General features: G+C 34.8%; 1 protein-coding gene across 2 annotated transcripts in view; it reads left to right on the plus strand.

Moving 5' to 3' along the window:
* Positions 1–19,486, plus strand: part of PCNX1 (pecanex 1) — a 220,483-nt gene that overhangs the window by 121,311 nt on the left and 79,686 nt on the right. For both annotated transcript variants that reach the window (XM_044664916.1, XM_044664917.1), the window contains 7 exons: positions 522–554; positions 1,905–2,076; positions 2,906–3,016; positions 4,330–4,421; positions 5,553–5,662; positions 6,052–6,157; positions 17,231–17,323. In XM_044664916.1, the coding sequence (XP_044520851.1) occupies positions 522–554; positions 1,905–2,076; positions 2,906–3,016; positions 4,330–4,421; positions 5,553–5,662; positions 6,052–6,157; positions 17,231–17,323 (717 nt within the window). The remainder of the gene's footprint in view (positions 1–521; positions 555–1,904; positions 2,077–2,905; positions 3,017–4,329; positions 4,422–5,552; positions 5,663–6,051; positions 6,158–17,230; positions 17,324–19,486) is intronic.

Below are 19,486 nucleotides of genomic sequence, written 5' to 3' on the forward strand. Positions count from 1 at the left end.
TTAATTTATCCACTATGACACCTATGTATGGCTCAAATTGTGAGCATAACAGTTTAATGTTTTTGCTATACTATTGGAAATGAACATGCAATATAATTAAATATTTGTACAAAAAGTCTCTTGGTGATGGGAAAGAACTAACATGATACCGTGATCCATATTATATAGGCTGCCCATGTTATATTTAGGGGAAAAGCTTCTATATCTGAAGCTTTGAAATAATGGATCATGTATTAGCAGTTATCACTGCATAAATTTTAAGCTGGATACAAAGTGTTAAGCATATCTTACTATAATTTGTTTCAAGGAGAAAAAGAATTTCCTTGCCATGACATTGAATCTAATTTGTGATACCATTTCCATTCAGTGGAATTTAGCAAGTAGAAATTTTATTAAGTCTTGATTTTGCCATTTCTTATTCTTAAATAAGTATCCTGTCATCATTTTGGAAAGTGGTTCTAAAGTGAGTAGAATCTCAGAAATGTAATTTATCTAACTAATTTTTTCTATTTCATTTTCAGAGTGTCCAACCAGATTCTTCTTCACCTAGACATGTAAGTTACTGTAATCCATATAAAATACAAAGTTATTAAAGCATGCTTTCATTTCAATGCCTAAATAAAGGTTCTCAATGCTACCACCTCACTGATAAGTCATGAAATATTCTGGGAGATGCCATTGAGAGGTTCTTATCAGCTCCCAGTAAATATATTGGTATTTGGGAATAAAGATAAATGATCAATCTGTTGTATTCTTAATTTGTGTTAGCAAATACTAGATCTGACAGTGAAGATTAGTCTACTAACACATTTTTGCCAAACAATTCTGTAGAATTATGCCAGTTAAATAAGAAGCAATTAGGTGAAATATTACATTTTCTGATTGTACTTATTGTTATATTCATATTGGTGTTCCAAAATTATTTGCACTTATTCTGAACATTATTATATATGCAGTAAGATCTCCCCTAATAGAAGGTAAGGTTCCTTAAGAACAAGAACTGTTTCATTTTCAATTTTATATACCCTGTTTCTAATGTAGTGCTTGTGTGTATAATAGGAACTTGATCAATATAATAAATAAAGTTAATAGATAAACATGATTTTTATCCATTTTATTTGATTACTTTGTCCACTTTGCATCCCAAGAATCTCTAACAGAAAAATACATTGCTATGTGTTTCTCTTTTTCCTTTGCCCATCCCCTGGAAAGTTTAAGGTTTAAGAAGTCTGGATTTGGGGGTTGGGAAGGACCTTATAGTAGAAAGGCCAATTGAAATCACATTCCCTGCATATGAAGTCAAATGAAATCAATAAACATTTATTAAATGCTTACTCTGTGCCAAGAACTCTTTGCTAAGTGCTAAGGATACAAAGATAGGCAGAAACAGTCATTGAACTCAAAGAGCTCACAGTCTAATCAGAATGAGAGAGACAAGAGGCAAACAGCAGTGTACAAGTAACATATGTATGGAATATATTGGAGGTAATCTCAGTGAGACGGCACTAAGGTGAAACGGGAAAGAATTCTTATAGAAGGTGGGGTTTTAGCTGAGATTTGAAAGGAGCCAAGACTTGGAGATGAAGAAAGAGAGCAGTATTCCAGGGATAGGAGTTTGAATCCCTGCATTATCTGGGGGAGTATAGGGTAATCACGTAATCTTTCTGATCATCCCTTGGTTGTCCTTAAAAACTACAGAGTAGGGTAGTGGACTGGATTAATTGGTCTCTAAGGCCTTCATTTGATATCAGTTTAGACGTGATGAAAATTTTTTAAAGATGGATAAGAATATATTATAAACTCTTAGGTACCATAATTATCCAACATATAGCATTATTCAAAGAGCCATATTTTTAATTAAATGAATTATTTTCAATAACTAAAATAATTCCTGTCATTTCCAGGGTCATAATCGCATCATAGCCTATAGTAGACCAGTTTATTTCTGTTTATGCTGTGGTCTTATTTGGCTACTGGATTATGGTAGCAGAAACCTTCCCATGACCAGGTTCAAGTTATATGGAATGGCTTTCACCAACCCACTGCTGCTTATGTCAGCCAGGGATTTAGTTATAGGTGAGTCATATTTAAATCATCCTAGTCATCAACATTAATTTACTAGTATACCAACAGTATTCACTGAAGAGCCAGATTGGCTGCTTAGTACACTATCAAGGAATATATATGTACTATAATTCTGTTTTGATTACTTATGTTAATTTGCCTAATGAAGAGAAAAAAATCTGGTTTCTCAGAAGTAAAAACTATGAATGTTATGAAAATTTTTAGAAAATGCTTAGTGTACTTAACAAGCAGAATGAATGAAGCACATGCCCTTGTGAATTGTGTATTTAATGTTCTCATTTAAAATGTCTGAAGTAAGGGGCAGCTGGGTAGCTCAGTGGATTGAGAACTAGGCCTAGAGACAGGAGGTCCTAGGTTCAAATCTGGCCTCAGACACTTCCCACCTGTGTGACCCTGGGCAAGTCACTTAACCCCCATTGCTTAGTCCTTACCACTCTTCTGCCTTGGAGTCAATAGTATTGACTCCAAGACAGAAGATAAGGGTTTAAAAAAATAAAATAAAATAAAATGTCTGACATAGCTTGTGACTCTGGGCAAGTCACTTAATCCAAATTGCCTATCTGTTACCACTATTCTTCCTTAGAACTGATATTTATTAACAATTCTAAGACAAAAGGTAAGGGTAATAAAAAATAAAATGATTGAAGTAGATCATTTTTTTAGGAAGCTTAAAATATTAGAATAATCATTTATACCAGAATGTCAATTCTTGATAACATTTCACTATTTCATAATACTTAAAGAAAGTGATTAATTTGTTATTTTAAAAATCCTTACATTAATTTAATTTTATGTCATTTCTTTTTTTGTGGGGAGGTAGTGTTCACACTATGTTTCCCCATAGTGTTCTTTGTTGGGCTCCTGCCTCAGGTGAATACATTTGTGATGTATCTCTGTGAACAATTGGATATTCATGTGTTCGGTGGCAATGGTGAGTGCATTTTATTCATTGGGAAGTATACACTCAAAATGTCTAATCTTCAGTGTTGATAAGTAGCCTCTAAGGCTACTTATTTTACTTTCAGATCTGAAACAAAGTAGCATTACCATCTTTGTATCAAAAAGGGACCAAGTAGGCAGCTGAGTAGGTCAGTGGATTGAGAGTCAGGCCTAGAGATGGGAGGTCCTAGGATCAGATCTGACCTCAGACACTTCCTAGCTGTGTGCACCTGGGCAAGTCACTTAACCCTCATTGCCTAGCCCTTACCACTCTTCTGCCTTGGAACCAATACACAGTATTGCTTCTAAGATGGAAGGTAAGGGTTTAAAAAAAGTAGGGGTGGGGTGGTGGGGAGACACCAAGATTTAATTTAGTAAATATTCAATAAAGGATCCAAAGTTTTTTAAATTAATGCTTCTTATATAAGAAGTGAAAAGATATCATTTTAATAAATCTTGAAGCTTTAATGTTTACAGTAAAATCACAAAAATTTAGCATGTTTATGAAACATTATCTCCTTCCTCTTTAAAATTGTCAATAGTCTTGAGAGATGACAATAATAATATTTCTTCCCTTTTTAAAATATTGTTTTGTATTTGTTATACCAATATTTAATTTAATGTATTTTGCTGCAGAAGCTTTTTGGAGGAGATAAAATCTGTTTTCAGTCAGAATTTGTGCTAGAAAAATATATTTCTCCATGATAAATTTCCTATATTTAAAAAATAAAATAAAAATGTGAGGAATGATAGAATACTGATCTCTAGTGTGTAATGACAAGAAGAAAAATTATTCCCTTCTATCACAGTTTCACTTGCTACCTAGTTCTCACTTTAAAAAATGATGCCAGTCCATTCTACTTCTTGTTTCTTCTTATTTCTTCTATAGTTACAATAATTCATTTAGTCGTTTAAAATTTTGACATTGAAACTAATAATGGAAAGTGCCTACTTTAAATCCAGAAGATAAAATGGCAAAAAATGTTGCAATCATTTTAGTTTTCCCCTTTCACCCTGCTTTCCAAGTTCCTATTTATTGCATAAATTGTTTACATTTGATTCATTTATGTCTTTACCTTTTGAAGGATTCTTCATCATTTAGTTGTTATTTCTCAGATTTCAAGTGATATACCAAATTTTTCAGTTATGCTTTATGTATAGTTCTCTTAGTATTTTGATTTGAAAATGTCAAAGTTTCCACAGAACTAATATAGAGTTTAATGAATAAAAACACTTTTAAATCTATGTACTGTTTTTGTCTAGCAATGATAATAAGAGGTTAAATCTGTTTTTTCTAATGTCTAGCCACCACAAGCCTGCTTGCAGCGCTTTACAGTTTTATCTGTAGTATTGTGGCAGTAGCATTACTATATGGACTGTGTTACGGAGCTCTAAGGGTAAGCAGTGAATTAAAGTTTATTTTGTTAAGTTGCTACTTTAAAAAAATAGTTACATATTTTTTCCTTGTCTCTACAATCATCTTATTTTACTAAATATAGAGTAGTTAACACAATCTTAATATGATGCATATTGTTTTTATTTAACAGTGATTTTGGAAAACAGTTTCTTAGAATTGCTTTCCTAAATAGTGATTAAGGGGGAAATATAAATTAGTGAATAGTAATGTAAAATTAAATTGTCAGATTTAAAAAATGAAATGTAGAAGTTAAAAATACTATTGATTAGTTGATAATGTATTTGTATCTCTAGTTCCTCTATGCTACCTGGTACATGATAGGCATTTTAATCCTTATTTTGATTGATAGAATTATGAGATTAGTAACTTAAATCTATTCAATGCCCATCTTGCAAAACTCTTTGGTAGGTTCTGTAAACCTAAGCAGCATAACAGCAAATACCTATGTAGGAGGTCCACAACTTATGTAACTATCTTAGATGCTTGGAATACAAATATCTTTTGAAAATAATGTGGTTTCCTCGCTGTGGGACCCTAGGCAAGTCACTTAACCCCAATTGCCTAGCCCTTACTGCTCTTCTGCCTTAGAATCACTTTTGATTCTAATACAGAAAGTAAGGTTTTTTTTTTAGAAGAAAATAATGTGGTAGCTTAAATAGCAGTCCTGAGGCAGCCCAGAATTAAGCAGGGTAGATAAGAGAGACAAATGTAACCAAGAATAATGTCTAATTATAAAATCCTAAAAAGATTGAAAGGAAAAAGTATATTAGAGATTTTGCTAGTGAATCATAGAAATTATTTGATCCCAGAAGGTTTTCAGGAAGGAGGGTGTCTTCCTGATTGCAATTATCAGGATAATAATTGTCTTGTATAAATGGGATAGTTAAGACAAATGCTTAGAGATGGAAGGCCACCTAGTAAAAAGGGACCATAAGGGAAGTTTGCCCAAAATTGAGAATTCGTGCTCTGTTGTCAATGACAACAAAATGAAAAATGTTCTGTGTTTTGCTTTCTGAATTTAATTTTCTTTTACCCATGTTAATTCAGAATCTTTAAATTTTTTTAATGAATCATGAACAAAATTTTTACTCTATTAATTTTTTTCCATCAGGATTCTTGGGATGGCCAACATATTCCTGTACTTTTCTCTGTGTTTTGTGGTTTGTTAGTGGCGATATCCTATCATCTCAGCAGACAAAGTAGTGACCCATCTGTACTTTTGTAAGTAAAACCAAAGACTATTGAATTAAGAAAATTTATTTAAGGTTTTAAGCATTTTGGATAAGTTTTTCTTTCCCTTAGCCCACCCCAAAGTGCTACTGCTGTGACTTTTTGTTTTAGATTTCTAAACATAATAACTTTGGATGATTATAGCCACATATGCTCAGAGGATTTGGCAGATTTGAAAGGTATTAAGTTGTATGTTGTATGATGAAACGACTAAGTGTTATACTCTATTAGCTTATAACACCCTAGACTTGTTAGTATGACATCATTAGTTCATGGTTAAACTAGATTCATCTTTTCATTTCCTTCTTGAAACTTTGATTCTTTGTTTGAGACACTATTTTTCATTTATATATCTGATGTAATTTTTCCTTATATTGTAGCTCTTTGGTGCAATCAAAAATTTTTCCAAATACAGAAGAGAAAAATCCAGAGGATCCTCTGTCTGAAGTAAAAGATCCGCTACCTGACAAACTTAGAAATTCTGTTGTAAGTTCCTTAAGGTGTTGTCCCTTTTTAAAGACCCTAAAACTGTAGATCTTAGTTCCCGAAATATATAGACCGCTACACACACACACACACACACACACACACACACACACACACACACACTCTGTTTAAAAAATTCCCAATGGATCCTTATGAAGACCACAATTTTATTGTGTTTTAATGTGTTCTGTTTAGGTCATTTGAAAAATTTAAGATGTATGAACTACTTGTTCCTAAGTGTGATTTTCTAATTGAAGTGAATTGGATAATATGCAGAGAATTGATTTTAGAACAGCCAAAACTAAGTGATATCATTAGTCACAGAATAATAAAATTTTAGACAATCATGTTGAATTGAGGGTGTGTAAAAATGTTAATGAATTGTTCTTCAAATGAAAGTATTGTACCATATTTTTTGGTAAAATTTACTCCCTTTTTCTTAAGGAAACTTAGTTTTAAATAGGGATCAAAAGAAATTCATGTGGTCAAATTGTCTTCTTCCTTTTATCTGATGCTATGAGTAAGATACCCAGGCTTCTTTAGGACTGTTGTCACCACTTACCTCCGGCATCAGAGATTTAAAGCAAGTTCCTGACTCCCCTGACTGTTGGCATTTCTGATCTTCAGATTTTTAGGGAACACAAAGATCTGTTATATCTAGGAGCCTTAGTAACTAGAAAAAAAGGGGAGGGGAGAGAGAGTAGAGGACATTAAAAATATCAAGGTAGTTTTAGACTGCCTTGGACTCTGCCTTAAACTCTAGGATTTGTATAGCTTATTTATATACATATAATTCAATTGTCTGTTGAATTCTGGGGTTGGGTCATGCAGATCCTCAAATTGAAGGAGGATAGGAAATATTTAATATATAAAATTATCTGCACAATAAATTTAAAAATCTCTTCATATTTGGTGTTTATTCCTAAAAATCATTAGGCATGTTTCAAATACTAATTCGTGTAATTCATCTATACGTGTGTATATTTTTTTGTCTCATGGCTGATAATTTATTTTTTAAAGTGTTACTTTGGATTGTTGACATTTGTGGAAGGTTGTAGAGTTCCATAGTGAACAGATTTTTTTTAAATAGTGGAAAATAAAGGAGTTTAGAGTGAGATTATAAAGCTAGATCATCCTGAGAGCATGCCAAGATGGAGGGGAGGTGGGGGGGGAGAAGAGAAGATGAAATAGACTTTCAACATTTCTGTGATTAGTTTTTTTTCCATTAGTGACAATGGAGTCATCACATTTGGATTCCTAAACAACTCTAAAGGAGAAGAGTGACTGAACTAAAATCTGTGATACAGCATATTTCCATTCTGGAGGTGTTTTTAGGGTGTTTATGGAAGTTTATTTACAATTAGGAAGGTTGAAGGTAGGGAAATTGAGAGGCAAACTTTGGCCTGGACTAGAGGTCCAGACCAGGTAAGAATTTAGAGGCCCCAGCAGAGGAGCTAGTAAGTTAATTAAACAAGGCTTCTAGCCACAAGGCCTTTTACAATTAGAGAGGCAAAAGAGGCCTCCTTGAGGGTAGAGCCTCCAGAAACACCAAGGGAGGAGAAAGGAAGTCAGCCTAACTTACCCACGTGACAATTCAGAGGGAAGCAGTCTGAGGTCTCACCAAAGATCCTTCTACACCAAGTTCAAAGTGCCAACTGCCTCCACAGGAAATTACCATCATATTTAAAAGATAGCATCTTTTGTCACTTCCTACATCCATCTCCAATTTCAAGTGGACAAATGGCAGCCTCAACACTGTTTTGGACTGCCCAAAGGGCGGTCCCTTGTTTTCGATTTGTTACTTATTGTCACCTGTGGGTAACAGACCTTCCCCTCCCTACTTAATTCTAAGTTGGGTGGGGTGACATTTTTTTTTGATGGCTAGAGTCTAAACGATGAATGAGGATGAGCTAATTCCATTTACACAGTTCATTCATATGTATAAGTTTTCATCCCTACAAAATTTATGAAAATGAATTACACATTTTTCAAGTGCATCTTTGTTGTACTCCAGTCTCTGAAAGACAGAGGAAAGAAGAAAACCTTCACTACCCTGTGCCACCATCTCCTGCTTGGTAGGGGGTTGCAGGAGGAGGGTACCTTACTACTGTGTCTTGTACTTACTTCCTCTTCCTGATCTCTAACCTCTTTGGGAAGAGGAGAGGAGAAAAGGATGCCTTGTTTATCCTGGGCTTCCAAGTCCCATATAGTCTTCAACATCCAGTGGGTGTGGGACAAGAAGAAGAGGGCACTTTATTATCATACTTTGTACATTTCCAGCCATTCTTGAAAGAGAAGAACAATCCCAGCCTCTTGTTTCTCTGATAAAGAAAAGACATCACTCCCATTTTAACTACTCATGTCTCCTGCCTAGTTTCTAGTTTCCTTTGAGAAGGGAGAAATTGCCTCCATTATATCAGCCTTCTTCCACTGAGATTAGGACAGAGGGCACCATTCTGCCAAGTTTCCAATCTGTTATCCTTTCTTGGGGAAAAAAAGGGTATCTCTTATTCTTCTGCTCCAAGTCCTTCCTCCTTTGCCTGAATGGCCCAAGGCTCTGAAAGAACTCTGCCAGAGGTTACAACACTGCAGACACTGCACAAATTGCCCCTATACATGTCTTCCCCATGTCAGTGATTCAAAACTGCCGTAGGTCACATTTAGATTCAGATCACATTCTCTTTCTCCCACTACTCAGTTTCTTATTCTTTTTTGCCCTCTTTCCCACATTGTCCTAAGTCAAAGCTACCTGTTTCTTCCCCTGTGTCTTTCTGGCCACCCTTTACAGTGCTAGATGCACTTTCACTCATTCTTCTTGATTCCTTAGGGGATGGAAGCCAGGGTAAGGGTAGGGGTGGGGGGAGGAAGAATACTTTCAGATTCTTTCCCTACTGTCATTTATCCTACTATCCACTATCATTCAGTAACCCCCCCCCCTTTTTTTAAATGTTCACTCAGTCCATAACTGCTACTGATTTCAAGTCCTGGTAGCTATTGTCTACCGTCCTCTGGTATGTTCCCCTTCCTCAGAGTTCTGTACCTGGCTCACAATCTCTCTCCTCCCTAACTAATGTCATTATACTTGGTCATGTCAACATATATACTGATACTTTCTCTAATACCCTAACCTCCCAGTTCCTCAGGCTCTTCATTTGCTATGACTTACTCCTCAACTCCTACAAAGATGGGGATACTCTTGATTTTGCTGTTACAAGAGATTTACCATTTCTGTTTTCATTAATTCTGAAATTCTTATTTGGCTCACAATCTATTGACATTTAAATCCTCCCTCTACCTTTGAATACTTAATTTTGCCCTTTACATATGGCACAATCTCCAGTCCCTCTGTTCTCTCCCTGGCCATCATCTCCATAGTAGCCACAATCTCCTCCTTTCTCCATCTTGGCCCTTTGGTGAACCAGTTCAACTGTACATTGTCCTCTTCTCTCAAGACTCTTGCCTCTTTATATTATTGATTGTACTTTGCATTGCCTCAGCCTTGAATAACTTTTACTGACCCCTATTTTCACTACTTCAAATATGGTGCTGCTGGATGATAGAGAAAAATCACACTACTGTCCTGACTACATTACTCCAGTTTTATGTTACATGGACCCTAACTGCCATTAAACAACCCTTTCAAACCTCTCTAATTAACTAGTTTCAGTTGTCTCAGTTAAAGATTTTACTGTCTATGGTATTTTTAACATAAACAACATGCTTTCAGCAAATGGAGACTTTTTTATAATAATCTTAGTAATATCATAGTTTATTTACTTTGATTTTCTCATTCAGAAATAACTTAAGAATGGTTTGAATGGAAAGATTTATTTCTGGTTGTATATTTATGTTAGTATTCTTGATATTAGTAACAGGTTGAGATAAACTGGTACCTTGTCAGCAAAAATCTTAGAAGATGCCAAAGGAAAGAAAATGGTGGGTCTTATTGAAAACTCTAGGGAAAAAAGGTATTTTATGCTCTGAATTTTTTACAATGCATATATACATTATTTTATCTTTGTAGAATATTAGGACAACTGATTTTTTTCTTCTTAGATAGTTTGTTTTTTTCAGGCATAAAAATTGGGAACACTGAAAACACCTAGATTACTCAGTTGTGAGCCATGTGACAAAAAAGTAGAATAGGAATATTCGTGCCATTGAATTTTTGATCTTAGAGCTAGACCAACAATCACTTTTTTAAAAACTCTACAATGAATCACTTTTTATTATTTTGATATGCAAAAGAAGGTTCACATGTACGAGTTTTCATCTCCAATTATCCTATGTTACAAATCCCTGAAAAGATGGCTTGAGTTACTAACCAGCTTAAGCTCTTCCAAATTTTTTCCTGTTTCATAAAAATACTTTAGATAAGTTGACTTGTTTCTGCTTTTAGCTCAAGTCTATCTTCCCCAGTAGATGCCCAAATAGACATATCAGAAAAAGCTTCTATAGTTGTCAATAAGTTAGATTGCATTTTAAATCCATTCATTTTTTTTTAAACCCTTGTACTTTCGGTGTATTGTCTCATAGGTGGAAGATTGGTAAGGGTGGGCAATGGGGGTCAAGTGACCTGCCCAGGGTCACACAGCTGGGAAGTGGCTGAGGCCGGGTTTGAACCTAGGACCTCCTGTCTCTAGGCCTGACTCTCACTCCACTGAGCTACCCAGCTGCCCAATCCATTCATTTTTGAAACTCTAGGAGCAAATACTCTCCTACTCTGTCACATCTGAGTAATCATCTCAGGGGCACAGTTATACAAGAATTTAGTTCTTGTATCAGCATTGCAAATGCTGATGGAAGAATTATATCATTTAGGTACTAGCTGAATCACTAACTGGGAAGTAGGTATTTCTATCTGTTTTAAGTGAATCTTATCTGATCTTTTCTGTTAGAAATATTTTGTTTCCTTGATATTCAGGTGTTCTTCTAAACCTTCTACTTCTTCTACTATTCCTTTATCACTCTGGTAAAATAAAAAATAAATATGACAGGTCTAGATATTTCATCCTCACAATCTTTATTAGGAGTTTGCTATTGTGGATCCTGTTTTCCTTCAGCTCTTAGGATATCTGGGATATCTTAGGATTGGACTAACTTCCCAGTGAAAGATAAGGATGTACTTAAATGAGCCAATTAGCACTGTACTTAAACATTTCTTTATAAATCATCCATTCAGAATACCAAAGCAGAGAACTTTCCCTAGTGTTGTCAAATCATTAATGCTAAGGCAGAACTGTTTCAAGAATTCCCAACAACTTTTGTTATCTTTGTGAGTTAGAAGTCACCTTGGAAAAAGGGATCATTTAAAAGCTTAGAAATAAGATTATTCTAATTTATATCATGTTGCTACTAGGGCACAAATCATTAAACTCATTTCATAAACATTTTTTAAGAATTTCCTTTCTAATTGATTGCTCCAGACCCTGAAATTATGAACAATAACACAGTCATATAATAAACCATTTCTAATCTTTCTTAAAGGAAAATTGTGCTCTATTGGATTAATATCTTTTAGTGCATCTGGTTGGTTAGTAATTATCTCTCAAGTGATAGAAAGCCCTACTAACAAGCTTACAAGAGTTCAAAACTCCAACTCTAGAACTGAAGTCACTTTCATCATTTCTTGCATTTAATGATTTTCAGAGCGAAAAAGAGGTTTCAGGCGTATTTCTTGTCTGGCGGCAAAAAAAATCAATGAGAGCATGTTCCAAACAAACTGTTTCCAGGACTTCAGTACTGCTCTTCTTCTAATCTGTCATCCAGCCAACATTGTTTGTTTTTTAAATCTTCCATCTTCCATCACTCATTGATTTTGTACATTTTCCCTTTGCCTCTTCTGCCAACATCATTGTCTTTCCAATACTTATCTTGTATCTTGCCTCCAGGTCTTCCTGTTTGACATCTTGGGAACCTGTTCCCAGCCCTTGTGGATGACTTGATCCTCCAGGGGAGTTCCACTAATGTACCACCTGGCATTTTCAGCATTACTCTGGATTAGTATTCAGAAGAACAGTTTGTGGGGTTTTTTCCACTTAAAAATTCACAGGTCAGGGGAAAAATTAAATTTAAAATATATGGGAAAATGTTTTACATGATTGCACATATGAAAACTATATCAGATTGCTTAACATCTTAGGATGGGGAAGGAAGAAAAGGAGAGAATTCAAGACTCAAAATTCTTTTAAAAATTTTACCTGTAATTGGGGAGAAAAATAAATAAAATTAAAAGTTCACAGATCTTTTCCTCGGTTGTTTAAATGGAAAAGTTCCCAGTACACAAGGTATAATAACTTCTCTTGATCTTTCTTGTCACCTCAGAAGTGCTAGGTACTTGCCCTGCTTCTTGTAGGGGTTGCTGTCCAAAGCAGAACCTGCTTAACATTGCCAGAAGTGAACTTGGAGGGAGGGAAGTTGTGTTAAGGGTCCAGCAGCCTCATGACCTTTTCTCCACCTTTCATCCTTTATCTCTCTGCATCATTTGACACTTGATCATCACCTCTTAGATCCTCTCTGCTTTCTTAACTGCCCTCTCCTCATTCTCCTATTCATTTGACTTTTTTATCAGTCTCTTTTATTGGTTGTTCATCCATGACTCATCACTAGTCATGAGTATCATTGAAGCCTCTGCCATGGACCCCTTTTATCTTTCCCATCTTTACCAGGGAGACATAGATTAAAAAAAATTAAAATCACATTTCAATAGAATTTATTTCCATTGTAATCTGTATATTTTATGTATTTGCAAATATTATTCTGAGAATAAATCCATAGTTTTCACCAGATTGCCAAAGAGAGGAATACGACATTTAAAAAAAGGTTAAAAACCCCTATTCTATACTATCTTAGTAATCTTATAAACTCTGATAGGTTATTATTATTTCTATGCATGTGGTTTCTTGATTTGTTTGTCTAACCTTGTTCTCTTTCCTTAGCTATAATCTCACATTTATACCATATATCACTTCTTACATGGGCTATTGTAGTAATCTCCTAATTGCTCTTTTTGCTTCTAGTCTCTCCCAACTTCAGTTTATCCTCCATTTGATTACCAAAATAGGTATGATATTACTTCTATACTCAGTATATTCCAGTGGTCACCTTAAAGGTCAGATATAAATTTTGTCATTTAAAGCTCTTTACAGTCTAGTATCTTCCTACCTTTCCAGTCTTATAACTCTGTGTGTTAATGCTAGTTTTTGTTTCTAGAACACTTGTAAGGTTTTCAAAATAATTTGCACCAAATACCCCATCCTCCTGAATAGGCAGTGAAAATGTTATTATTCCCATTTTATAAATGAATTGGCTGACACTCGGGTTAAATAACTTTTTCAAGGCAATATTGCTGATGTTATTTGAATGGAGATATTCACAGACTTTATTGCCTTTTCAGTTACCCCCATGTTGATTGGAGTTAAAATTGTAGAATGCTAACTTGAATATTAAGCTTTAGTAACTAGGAGCCACTGAAAGTTCTTAGTAAAGGATGATGATGTAGTTAGAGGAATTTACGCAATATGTATTAGAATAGGACAAGATGTGAGATGAGATATGAGCACATGCTGCAGGTGCATAATTTGTCGAGAATAGAAGATTCTCTAGGGATAGAAGTATGTAATAAATAAAAAGGTGGTCTGGCCAGAGTTATAAACAGTTATTAATAAAATGAAAGATTGATTGATTGATTGATTGATTTCCTCCAAGTTAAGATCATGTCCCAGATTTCAGCCCAGTGTGATTGCCTTCATGCTATGCTGTTCTTTGTCAAGTGCCAGCCCCCCAGGAGTCACTTTATACCAGCATGGAAATAAAAAAAGGACCCCTCCTTCCTGAGCTTGCCTTTTAAACCCCACTAGGTCCTCCCCCTTGGAGGCGTTACATGTTGATGGTAAAACTAATGGGGATCTCCCAAGGCTAGACTCTGTGTACTCAGATCAATGCCCCCTAAATAATTTCCTTCTCACAAGTAAACACTGAGATTAGTTAAGTATCACAGATACAAATTATTTGGAGAACTTACAAGGAAAGGCAGAATTAAGTGTAAAAGAGCTTCTATGAATACTGTTTTCAGAATCTATCAATAACAAACCTTGATTAAGAGTCTACTTTGTATCACTGGGAATTCAAATTTGAAAATGAAATTGCCTGCTTTCATGGAACTTACATTTTTTCATAAATATGAGCAAGACTATAAAAAATATATATATATACAAAGGAAATGATCTTTGGGTGACAGTGGGGTAGTGGATTAGAAGCAATGATAGGGAATCAGGAAAGGATATATTGAACAAGACACGTGATCAGTTCTGAAGGAAGCCCTAGGGGAGCTTTAAGTGGTAAGATGAAAAGGGAATGTGTTTCAGGAAGGGGACAAGTTGTCAAAGGCTTTAAAAGCTAACCATCATAGCTTTTATTTTGTCCTACTGGCATTAGGAAGCAAATGGAATTAATTGAGGGAAGTGATACGGTTAGACTTACTTAGGAAAGTCACTTTAGCAGCTATGTTTGGGATGGAGCGGAGACCAGAGAGTCTGGAGATAGGGTAACCAATTAAGTGACCATTTTAGTAGTATATATTAGAGGTGATACAAGCCTGAATTAGAGTGGGAGTTTTGTGAGGAGGAAAAAAAGAATAGATATGAGAGAAACAACAAGATATGGCAATTTATTGGATATTTGAGGTGAGGAAAAATGAAGTAAGGAGTAATGCAGAAGTTGTTAATCTTGGTAACTGGAAGGATGATCGTGCCTTTGACAGATATACAGAGGTTTGGAAGATCAAGTTGGAATTAAAAATAATAAACTCTGCTTTGGACCTGTTGAAATAATAAGATGCCTATAGAATGTTCAGTTTTAAATATGCAGTTTTAATTTGAAAATGTGTGGCTAGAACTTATGAGAGAACCTGGGGTTGGATATATAGATTTGGGAATCATCTGCATAATTAAATTCATGAGATATGATGAAGTTAAGTCACTAAATGAAAGCAGAGAGAGTAGAAGAGGCTCAGTACAAAGCATTGGTGAATATCCTCGTTTAAGGGGATAGAGATAATGAAACTACAAAGGAGACCAAAATGGAGCAAACCTACAAGTCAAAAGCAGATGAGAGAGTAACCAAGAAGATAGAATGATCAGCAGTATCAAATAATGCCAAGAGGTAATACACATGAAAATTGAGAATAGGCCATCAGATTTGGCAATTAAGAAATCATTGACAACTTAGAGAGCAGATTCATTTAGAAATGAGGTTAAAATATAAGTAATAGTGTTGACTACATGAAAAGCGTAGGATAGAGATAAACATTTTTGTTCAACTTTAAATAGTATCTTTAGTGGGGGCAGCTAGGTAGTGGATAGAGAACCAGGCCTAGAGTCAGGAGGATCTGAATTCAGATCTGGTCTCAGACACTTTCTAGCCATGTGACCCTGAGCAAGCCACTTAACCCAAATTGCCTAGCCCTTACTGCTCTTCTACATTAGAATCAATATTTAGTATCAATTCTAAGAAAGAAGGTATGGGTTTTTTTTTAAATAACCTATATAGTGCATAAAATCAGACTTAAGGTTTGTTTTTCCATCACACTATCTAAACACCTTCCGATGTGGAAAGCATAGATAGAGGAAGATCTTTAATGTTTTTAGATTGCTAAGAAAGGAAATAGTAGTACTTAAAAAGGAAAAAAAACCCAAACCTATGAGTTTCCCATAACTCCTAAAGTTTTGCTAGAGCTAAAAACTCTTTTTCCCCCCTACTTCGCCAAAGAAGTAATTCCCTCATTCAAGGCTCCACCAGTATAACTAATAAACATCTATAAAATTCTACAACTATCTTTTAATGTGTCTAGTGAATAATGTAAATATTCTTCACATGTGAGAATTTGTTCAAAAGGAAGAGTGGTGTTCTGTTTGGTGAAATTAGCTACCTCAAATGAAGTCTTGTAATAGATATTGAATTGAATTTTAATCCAAGAATCAGACTGTTGAAACAGATTGTAATTTAAACATTTATTTATTTTTTAACCCTTACCCTACATCTTTGAACCAATACTAAGTATTAAGAATTAGTTCTAAGACTGAAGAGTGGAAAAGGCTAGACAATTGGAGTTAAGTGATGTGCCCATGGTCACGTAGCTAGTGTCTGAAGTCAGATTGGTACCCAGGATTTCTCATCTCTAGGCCTGACTCTCTATCCACTGAACCACCATGCTGCCCCTTAAACAGTTAATCTTAGGAGAAAAGGTCATAAGAGTGTGGATCTTTTTCATAATTATCAATTTCAGATAGCAATAAATGCAAATAACATTGTTATGGTAAATATACAAACACTTTCACACATTTGAATTCATGGGATTTTCTATCACCATAGCTAGCTCCATAATTTCTCAATCATATTTCTTTGGTTATTATTGGTATAACATGAATAGTAACTTATATGTAGTTTGCCTGATCCTTCTAGAATTAGTTCACATATAATTATTTCATTTTTATCTGTGTACTTCTCATGTTTTTAGTTGAGTTCCATAGCTTAATTACCTTCTTTTTTTAGTCACAGTCTTTCTCCTCACCCCCATCCCCCTTATTTGCACAATTACAACTGCCAGTCCAAAGGCCACATATAAGTTGAGCCTATTAAATGGAAAGGAGTTCTTCAGTGGCCATCTTTATGGACTAGACTCATTTTTCCTTTGCTATATAATGACATTGTAGAAGTAATTCTTGGGTTATGCAATGCTTCCCTCCCACCCTAAATGGTCAAATAGAGTACATGATATAGTGGAAAGAATTCCTATTTCACAGAGTTTTCATTTATTTGTTAAGTCTGTTAGTAAACATTAAAAATTTAGTAAGTCATTAACTTCTCTATTTCTTTTATTCATGTTTTAGAAACAAAACTAAAAAGATTGAGACAATAGCTACTCATTGTATAAGAGGAAGAAGTTTAGATAGTAGAAAGTAGTTGTAGAAAAATTCTTTGATTTCACACTATCAGTTGAGATTCTGTAGGAAAGTAAGCATTTAAAAAAAAAATAAGATTAATTCATTTTGATGTTTCTATTTTGTTCCATAGAGTGAACGGTTGCAATCTGACCTTATAGTTTGCATAGTGATTGGGGTGCTGTATTTTGCAATTCATGTAAGCACAGTGTTCACAGTTTTACAGGTAAAGTATTGCTCTTTCTTTTGAAAAGAAACTATTAGCTTCTTATTGTTGATGCATTTCTGATTGGATTTGATTATAATTTTCCTTGTTATGTAGTACAGTGATTATTTAAAAAGGCTGTTGCAAACATAGCTAATTTTTAGTCTGAATATGTAGACTGTGACAGTATACATTTGATTTAGTTTCATTTGAGTGTAACCATATGTATGTATAGAAAGATATATGCAAACATATATTCACAGACATTTCTAAAGGTGTCTATGTGAATTAGTAATATGCTCTGAAGTTCAACAAACGAAAGAATATTCTTCATTCTAAATTTAAACTGATCTGATAGGCAGTTATTAAGCACCTAATATATGCAAAGCAGAAGAGCTATAAAGATAAAAGAGACCCTCAAAGAACTTTCTTTTGTTGAGAAAATACATTTAGATAACTAAAAAATACATATTTACTTGAGAAGGGAGAGAGCATTTAACTATAAGCTTCCTATAATATGTGGTACAAGATGAGCCTTAAAGGAAGACGAAGGTAGAAACAGTGCATTCTAGGCATGGTCGAGAGCCTGTGCAAAGACAAAAGATAGTAGACCAGTTTAATTGGAATTTGGGATATGTAAAGGAAATCGTGTGAAAAAAATATGATAAAGTAGCCTGGAACCAGATTGTGAAGGTTTCCAAATGCCAAACAGAGGAGTTTGTGTCACATCTTGATAATAGCAGGGAGCCACAGTATGTACCGGAGGGTAATGTGGTCAACCTTGTGCTCTAGTTTTGACAATTGTGTGGAGGCTGGACTACAAATGGGAGAAGCTTGATGCAGGGAACACCGTTAGTCTGTTTCAGTATTCTGTATGATTTATAATGGGAATCTGATGTAGTGTTACAGCAATGTGAACATTTAAAGATAATATATGCAAGAAATATTGTGGAATTTGAATCAGCAAGAGTTGATAACTGAGTGGTTTAAGAAGTGAAAGAGAAAGAAGAGCTGAGTATGATCCCTAGGATGAAAGGACAGCACATTGAATAGAAATAAAGAACTTTGGAGCCTAGATGGAAGAATTAAAATTGTTTATTAAATTAATTAAGCTAAGAATTTGAATGGAATTTAAATTTTGTAAGAAATTAATTCCATTTTGGATGTGTTGGATTTCAGATACCATTGGAACATTTAGTTGGAGATGTGCCATGGATAACAAATGTTCAAGAGTGACACTAAGGCAAAATATCTTATTCTGGGATTCATTGCATAGAAGTGAAAATTGTCCATGGAATCTGATCATATTATCTAGGGGAAAGCTATGAATATGAAGAGAAATGAAGAGGACAAAACCTTGAAGGATACCAAAGTTTGGATGTGGGGATATGGACGAGAATCCAGTAAAGGAGACCTAGAAAGGCCAGTCAGACATATAGGAGAAAAAACAGGAGAAAGAACAGTTTTATTAAAATAGGGAAGAAGAATATCTGAGAAAAAGAGACTTGTTGGCCGTGTAGATTACTTGAATATAATCCACCTTAGTTTAGCATTGAAGAAGTTTTGTAACCTGAGAGATCTATTTCAGTTGAGTGCTGAACTCAGGATCTCAATTACAAGAATTTGATAATTCAATGTGGATGAGGAAATGGAAGCAATGAGTATAGGCAGCTCTTTCTAGGAGTTTGGCAAGAAAGGAAAAAAAGATATATAGAGCAATTGCTTGAGATGGAATGAAGTTTTTTTAAAGATGGCAGAAGCCTGGGCATGTTTGTGAGTGGCAGAGAGGAACCATTGCATATTGAGAAATTTAAAATTGTATAGAGAGGAAATAATCAAAAGCACAACCTTCTGGCAGAAACGAAGTGGGTGGGATGAAATACACAAGTAGAAGAGATGGCCTCAAAGCAGAAGGGCCATATCTTCATTAATGATAGTAGTAAAGGAAAAGAGAATATAAGGGGATATTAGGAAAAATGTAAAAATATGAGATGAGGTGAAATTTCTGTCTTATATCTTCTCAGGAAAGTAAGCTGTGAGGTCCAAAGAAGGTGGTTTAGGAGGCTTGAGGAGAGAAGAGAACGATTGCAACAGCTCCTGAAGTAGAATATAGTAAAAGCTCATTTAGGAATAAAAGATAACAATGCTTTGAGAACCAGTTGAATTAGAAAGCATATTTTTTAA

Source organism: Gracilinanus agilis, chromosome 2 (assembly GCF_016433145.1).
Source record: "Gracilinanus agilis isolate LMUSP501 chromosome 2, AgileGrace, whole genome shotgun sequence".
Taxonomy (NCBI): Eukaryota; Metazoa; Chordata; class Mammalia; order Didelphimorphia; family Didelphidae; genus Gracilinanus; species Gracilinanus agilis.